The sequence below is a fragment of the Hemitrygon akajei genome, chromosome 11 (genome assembly GCF_048418815.1).
Source record: "Hemitrygon akajei chromosome 11, sHemAka1.3, whole genome shotgun sequence".
Taxonomy (NCBI): Eukaryota; Metazoa; Chordata; class Chondrichthyes; order Myliobatiformes; family Dasyatidae; genus Hemitrygon; species Hemitrygon akajei.
The window spans coordinates 117,243,025-117,251,135 of NC_133134.1; the positions used below are offsets into that span (position 1 = coordinate 117,243,025).

At 38.4% G+C, this 8,111-nt stretch overlaps 1 protein-coding gene across 1 annotated transcript; it reads left to right on the forward strand.

The window, feature by feature from the left end:
• Positions 1–2,107: 2,107 nt before the first annotated feature.
• Positions 2,108–4,245, forward strand: LOC140735958 (troponin C, skeletal muscle-like). Its single transcript, XM_073061582.1, has 3 exons — positions 2,108–2,217; positions 3,535–3,671; positions 3,789–4,245. The coding sequence occupies exons 1-3, from the start codon at positions 2,138–2,140 to the stop codon at positions 3,818–3,820; spliced, it is 249 nt and encodes an 82-aa protein (XP_072917683.1). The 5' UTR covers positions 2,108–2,137; the 3' UTR covers positions 3,821–4,245.
• Positions 4,246–8,111: the final 3,866 nt, after the last annotated feature.

An 8,111-nucleotide genomic window follows, 5' to 3' on the forward strand; every position in this document is an offset into this window, starting at 1 on the left:
CTGCCCAGATAAAACACCTTGCTTCACCGATTCATCAGCCTTTCTATTTCCCTCAGGAGATCATTTAAAGTAGGCTTTCACCTTCATGACTCTGTATTCTTTACCCTTTGCCTCTTCAAATATATTTTGTAATAAAGCAGCAGATAGGAGCGGCTTTCCGTCAGCTGAAACAAACCCCCTGGCTTTCCACAGAGGCAAATGTTCTGTAAGGCTGTTACAAACATACATACTATCAGAGTGTATAACTGACCCTGGCAGAAAACGTCCTGGGTGGCTAACCACATATGCTACAGCTGCCAATTCTGCTGCCTGTGCACTCATGGTTTTGGGTAACTTAAAAGCTATATTATACCTTTCCTGGCCATGTTCATCCTTTACATATATGCCATACACAGTTCTCCTTTCACCATCCTGTACTGATGAGGAGCCATCTACAAAAATTATAAAGAAGGGTTTTTCTTTTTTGTTTGTGTCTTTGTTCTCAGTCATTACTTTATCTGATCTGCTTCTACCCCTCCTTTTTGTTTTGATACAAATGGGCCCCTGGGAACATTTGCTATCATAACTTGACACTCATGTTCACTTCCTTGGTACACCAGGTTATCAGCTAACACAGGGGTAATGTTTACTCACTTTACATTAATATTTCTCCCTTGCAACAGCAATGCTCAGCTGGCAATTCTGATTTGGCTTCCTGAGCCATCTTTAATCCTCCCATCTAACAGTAATTGTATGGGGGTGTGTTCTGTCAGTATTGTAAGTTGTAAGTCCCTATGTAGGCGAAATGTTGTACTGCCCAGAAAACTTTTTCCCAGTGTCAAGATTATTCCTAAATAACTAACTTCTTGTTTCATTCCCTGTGCTTTTTTAGGGTTTACCTTTAATCCCAATGTATATAATAATTGCAGCAGTTCTGTCAGTAGCTCATAATGTCCCTGCTTGGTTTTAGTATGGAGGAGTAGATCATCAATGTATTGTACCAACCACTCAGGCTTTGAAAATGTTTAACCCTTCCCCTAAGCACTGATGAATTGTAGATGGGGAATTATGGAACTCCTGCAGTAGGGCATTCCATGTGTACTGCTATTCCTGAAAGGTGAATGCAATCTTGTATTGACACTCTCATTCTAGTGGGATAGACCAAAACCCATTATTTATGTCTAAAACTGTGAACCATTGTGTCTTTCATTCTGTTTGACACTGTTTCTGGGTTACTTGCTACAGTTGGGGCTGTTAACAAGGTTACTTTATTCAGCTCTTGATATTCTATTGTCAACCTCCAACTACCATCTGGTTTCCTCACGGGCCATATGGGTGAATTATTAATGGAGGCTACTGCCCTCGGAATCCCTTGTTGTACCAAACTCTGTATTACCTTACCTACATCTTCCTCTGCTTTTTTGGGAAACCCATATTGGTTTAGTGGTTTGGGGTTGGTCTTTGTATGCTCACACTGCCAGCCTTCCTTCTGCAGCCATGCAAATGTCGCTGAGTGTTGTGCAATAATTTGCTGCACCTTCTGATCATTGCTCACCTCCTCTGGTTTTATCCATATTTCACCGATTGTGCATATTCTATCCTGATATTCTCATGTTGCTATCTGCATGTTGTGTATGTTATTCAGTCCAGTTGACATCAGCCAAATCATACAATTAACTGGGTCAAAACAAAGCCCTGCTTTGGCCATATAATCATTCCCCAGTATATGTTCCTGCTCCCTGTGTAATTCCACCAACACTATTAATGTTCTAAAGCTATATCTCCTATTCTAACTTCTAATGGTACACTCACATGTCCTACTTGTGAATGACCTGTAAGTCCACTTAGGATATTTTGACCTTGTATCTCACAATTTGCGTTATTTATATTAGTGCCATTGACAGTGGTTCGGGATCCTCCAGTGTCCCATAAAAAGCTGACAGGGTTGCCCCCGACCCAACCGCTCACTAGGGTTCTTCTGGTTTCATCTCACCTTGTGTCACACACCCATGTTGGTGAGGCTTGAAGCTCAGGTACAACTTCCTGGGTGGTGATTTCTCCATCATGTTATTTGTGGGCTCCCTCTTACTGCTTCTTATCACTTTGTGCACAATGTATCTCAGGAAACGGCACCATTGACTTTGAAGAGTTCTCGGTGATGATGGTGCGCCAGGCGAATGAGGAGGCAAAAGGAAAATATGAAGAAAAGTTGGCAGAGTACTTTCGCATATTTGATCAGTGAGTTTGACTTGTGATGACCTTCATGGTTAAAAATGAATCCTAAACTTGACAGAATATTTCTTTCTGTGTCAGTCCATATTTTCAGTCAGAGAAGCAATAAGTCTTTATCACTTCTCTAACCAAGAAGAGCAATTTAAGATATTGGCTTGTGATCACTAGCAGAAAAGTAAGTTTCATAATTTCATGTAGGAACATTGTAAGGAACTGAGAGAGAGCTGTTGCACAGTGTGGAGTTCCCAGGGCCATGTATAATCCCACATTTCCATTACTTTGAATTACTGATTTAGACAGGTTTAGAATCAAGTTGAAAATGAGGCAATAGTGCTAAAAAAGAGCCTTTTTAAAGACCTTCATATTATCAAAAAGTTGAATGGAATGAAGCAGGAATACTGACCATAAACAGTGGGGACTGGATTGTCAGGGTTCAGGAACAGCCAATGTTTTGGGTATTGAAGGCTAGTCGTCTCTGATATCTTGCATAATCAGAAAACCATATGCTGCGTCAGACAGTTGGGAGACCTAATAAATATTCTGTTTCAAACACATCCAATATTTTATGATTTTATATTGAATTTTATTTTTGGGCATATTCATGTATCCATTAATAACAACCATGCACATTGACGATGAAGGGAATGGTTGTTGTGTACTGTCAGAATAAAAGGCATAATATTTTAGGATAGTCAATTTGAGTAACTTGCAACATGTTCCAACAAATATATATATGTAAATTGATCTTTCCTAGAGCTCACCATCGCTGGAGATATTCTAATGAAAATTCCTAGGTTAATTGTCGGCTCAATAGTTGAAAGTATTAGTAAGCTTAACCACTGACCCCATTTTCACTATGTTATGTGACTACAAGAAGGCAGGCTAAACAAATGTTGGTCTTTTTTCATATATTAAATCCCAAGGCAAACTACATTGGTTGAAACCATCTCCAATTAAATGATACTCTGCCTTTTGATTGCTTTTTCCATAGTGCGTGACCTTACATATTCTTACGTTAAACTCCATTTGCTAGTTTTCAACTACTCATCCAATATTTCTATATCCTGTTACAACATCTAAGTATCCTCATAACAGCATGTCCTACTACTTATTTTAATGTCTTTGGAAAATTGGAATACATAGACTTTGTTGGTCACTAACTAATGATAATTAAGTGAGAAGCAAGAATGGCTCTTGGGCCACTCTACCAGTTACATAAATACTTTAGGCCTGTGTAAACGACCCATTTATTCTGACACTATTTTCTGTAACTGTTTTCCAATCCATGTAACACACTTCTCTGAATGTTTACCTTGGGCATAGGAATGCTGATGGTTTCATTGAATGGGATGAGCTACGGAACTTATTTTTAGCCATTGGAGAAGACATTACAGAAGAGGAAATTAATGAACACATGAAAGAGGGTGACAAAAACAACGATGGCAAACTAGACTTTGACGGTTTGTATACAAGTACAAAAGAGAATATAATATTGGTTGAAATATTTATCTTTTAGCCATGTCAATGAAGCTAAACTCAATCAAACTTCTTTTCTTTCCTTTCTTCCTTCATTTCAGAATGGATGAAATTGATAGAAAATTTCCAGTAAATGAACAACATTCCTCAACAACCAACAGTGTCTCATTTCTTCAGAAACCTTTTAAAATATCATCTTCCATCTCCTGCTCTACAAATCCATTACTTTTGGCTTTTGGCTCAGCCTCTCTTCAAGATCACATTTAAATAAATTAGAACACATAGCTTACTGTACAGTATCTTGTGCCACATTTCTCATGCTCTACTGTAGCTAACTGATCATCAGACATTTGAAAGGAATGTGATCACTGCATCCAATGCAAAATTAGACATATTTGACCTATACTCTGAAATTGCTAGCACTGTCGCTACAATTCGCTCCTGCAGAGGAAGAAGCAACATTCTATGTATGAAACTCTTAATGATTTTGCCAGCAGTCTAGAGCACAGTACCAAATGTTCCAAACCTTTTCCCAATAAAATTAATGTAATTTTATCAGCCAGTTGTTGTTGCAATTATTGAGTGCCTGACTTGCTTAAAAATGTCCTGATTATTATTCTTAATTATCAACAGACTCCAATTGCAACTTTCCAGAGGTTCTCCCTGATCTGCCTTTATATTTCACAGATGATAGAACACTTCACTGGTATTTGTAAAAATTTACTCAGCTCCTTGTTGGAACGATTAGGCCTATCAATTTAAATTTAAAGTAAGAAAAATATGGTGTCTCCAAAGTTGCACTGAAAATAAGACCATAAGATATAGGAGCAGGATTAAGCAATTCATCCCATCGAGTCTGCTCTGCTATTCCATCATGGCTGATTTATTATCCCTCTCAACACCATTCTCCTGCCTTTTTGCCATAACCTTTGATGCCCTTGCGATCAAGAACCTATCAACCTTCAATGACTTGGCTGCCACAGATTCCGAAATTCCCCACCTTCTGAAATTCCTCCTCATCTCTGTTTTAAAGGGACATCTGCTAGTCTGAAGCTGTGCCCTCTGGTCTGAGACTCCCCCACTATAGGAATCATCCTCCCCATGTCCACTCTATCTAGGCCTTAAGATGTTCAGATGGAAGTTCTAAATATGGATATATTTACTACGATTGAATTTGCCTGTAGCGGGCAGTTTTAGAGATGCCAAATGTTGGCATTTCTGACCTTCTGCTCCATTGATAGACTCTTCACTAACTCCATCTCTTACTGGAGTATTGATGTGCTAAGATACTAATCCATATGCAAAATGCCAGAGCTGACTGGCTTAAGAAATACAGTCTCATTCAACTATAAAAGGTGTGATGCAAGTTGCGTATTTATTTTATTTTAATTAATTTTTGTCATTTTAAGTTGATTTCTAATTAAAAGTTTTTGGATTTATGAACTAACTTTATTCTTTCCATAAATTCTTTATCCTGAGACATTTAAAAATAATTCCAAAGTCGTTTTTAGCAGGGTGTTCAGAGGGCAAGACCTCAGCATATACTATCTGAAGCCTGCTCCAAGTTAAAAGCTCTGGGGGAATGCCTCTGAGAGTTACCTCCATTCCCTATATCTTAAAGGGATCTGTGAGTGGTGACTTTGGTTATTGGGTGGATTCATGGTGATATGGTATACACAAGACTTAGCAAAAAAAGTAATAGTTAAATTCAATTTCTCTCTATTACTGGAAAATCCTTGTGACATGTCTGGGACAATTAATAACTCCTAGTCATTATATACCTGAAAGACAAACTTCAACAGCTTGGTTTATTCTAGTACCAATTCTTGCAGAGTCATTGCAGAGAACTGCTACATTCATTCATGTACAATTCAGCAACAACATCTGCTGATGTAAGTTAGAGTTTACAGGAAATGGTGCATTAATAACTTAAGAGTTTAGAAAACTTATTCACTCTGTCCCTTGGTTAGTGTACCTTGTGAAGAGTTGTTCTTCATATTCTGTGTTGGGTGGTAAGTCAAATGTTCTTGTTTCCAATCATCATCCTTAGGCTCATTATTCTTAGAATTGCAGTCAAATAGAAGCAGGGTGACAAGATAAGAGGCTTGTCATTTAAGCATGACTGACGTTTATTGTTGAGGTTCATATATGAAAATGGGAATTTATCTTCTCATCGATGAGATATGGATGCCAGTGGCAAGGCCAGAACTTGGTGCTCATCCTTAATTGTGCTGAGAAGGTAGTAAAGAGCCATTTTCTTGAATCAGTTTAGTCCTGTTGATAAAAGTAATCAAGTAGTGATTTGGTTATTGTTCTAGTACTTAGATCCAACAATGATAAAATAAAATTGATAAATTTCCAAGTCAAGATGGCTTTTGGCTTGGGAACGGATGGGATATGGTAGGAAGCTGAAAATGATGGTGTTCCCATATACCTTACTGTCTTTGTTATATCTGGTGATAGAGTCCTGGGTTTAGCAGGTATTTTGAAGATGCTTTACATCTTGTAGATAATGCCAAGACTTTAAGGAATCAAAACAAAAACCATTTTCTGGGGAAAACCCAGCTTTAAAATTAGCCTTGTAACTAAAGTGTTTGGTCTCATGAGCATAAGAAATTAGAGCAGGAATAAGATACTCACCTGCGCCTCTTCCCCTTTGTCCATGTTCCATCATTCAATAAGATCAAGGTTGCTTAATTACCTTAATAAGTATGTTCCTGGCATCATATTGCTATATTCTTTGATTCTTTAATATAAAATAAATCTATCCATCAAAGGTTTAAATGCAATTATTGACTGAGTCTCTGTATCCCTCTAAGACAGAAAAGCCCAGTGATTTGCAATCTTTTAAAAACAGAATTTTTTCTTTATTTTAGCACTAAATGGCCTATCCCATAATTTGAAATTACAATCCTAGTTTAAGACCATTCTGAGACCCTGCTGTTACAAGAGTCAACCCTTGTAATAATGATCACTGAGGCACAGAGAATCTGAATTTACCGACAAGTAACTTTTATTGTCTCAACTATGAAAAGCACATGGATTCACAAACTAACTACCTGTGTACACTCCACTAGGATTACCTGACCCTCCATGAACTCTTTATCAGGGAAAAGAGTTTACACTGGCCAGGCATTCCTCGTAGTTCCGATCTCCACGTGTCCATGGGATTCTCCTTATCCGTGCTGGTTGGTCTCGGGTTGCTGGAGAGTTATCGCCCTTATGTATTTGGAGCTCCTGACTCTATTTATAGTGTTCCTCATCAGTTGAACTGGTGGATCTCCATCCCATTGGCTCAAGGTCACTAACCTACCTGGGTCACCTTCTTACTGGCTCTAGTCCAGGGCTACAACCAAAAAATGTTTCATGTTTCTGTCCAACCCAGCCTCGTGTATTTGCATCTTTCAACTCTGACTAGTCCAAACCAGCTAAATGAGGTGACCCAGACAATGTCTAATGAGATTACAGGTTGCATATTTGGTAGTTCTGGCATTTTACATTATAAGTCACTACTCATCTGAGAATGGTCTTAGGTTTAGAGGGGCATTACCTGAAGCTCCTTGTGTCCACATCCAATTGCTCTGATTAGGTTACCCCTGTCCTTGTTTAATCAAATCCATTAATTGTAGACTGCAGCTTGTTCTGGCCAACATCTCTCTCCTCTTGATCCAAAGATATTTATCTTAGGATCATTATCCTCCTCTCATTCAGTTGACTTCCCACAGGACTGCCATGGAACCGCAGTAGGTGTGCAACACTTATATTTTATAAATAAGATTAACATTTATTACTAAATTCACTCACTTTATACTGACAATCATTTCTGCAGATTCATGAAAGCATTACCCTCTACTTTTTCCATTATTTCGGCCTTCTATCTTCTCAATTGATATACAACGAGCAATACAATTATCAGGGTGCATAAAATTAGTATTACGGCAGCATGTGATACTATTCTCACCCATGGATGTATTTGAACATTTATCCCCCAATTCCAAAACTTACTCCAAAAGCCTGGGTCACTCAATATTTTATTTGCCTTAGTAGCGTCTGTTTTAATTACTTCAGTGCGTTTAGTCCATTGATGGATGATCTCCCTGGCCTCCTCCATGACACATGTCCAGTCTGCGGTCAAGTGAAGAATTGGTGGCAACTCAGTAACGACATAGTCCCACAGATGTTCATCTGCATCAGTGCGTTGGATCTTGAAGTTTTCCTTCATTACTGTGTCTCCTACTGGCTGAGGCAAAATTCATCCTCCAAAGACCAGATCTAAAGTCACACTTCCTATGGTGACATTGTGACTTTCCAAAGAGTATTGTTCCTATCCCTTGCTATAATCTGTGGCGTTGTTGCTATATAATATGTCTGTCACACCAATGCATATTGTAAAAAGACTGATTATTCACAGGAAAATAGACAAT

Excerpts from the sequence above, each read along its gene's own strand:
- LOC140735958 (XM_073061582.1), top strand. The coding sequence starts at position 2,138 with ATGATGGTGCGCCAGGCGAATGAGGAGGCAAAAGGAAAATATGAAGAA. Across the intron at positions 2,218-3,534 it reads TACTTTCGCATATTTGATCA|GAATGCTGATGGTTTCATTG; the intron begins GTGAGTTTGACT and ends CCTTGGGCATAG. Across the intron at positions 3,672-3,788 it reads TGGCAAACTAGACTTTGACG|AATGGATGAAATTGATAGAA; the intron begins GTTTGTATACAA and ends CCTTCATTTCAG.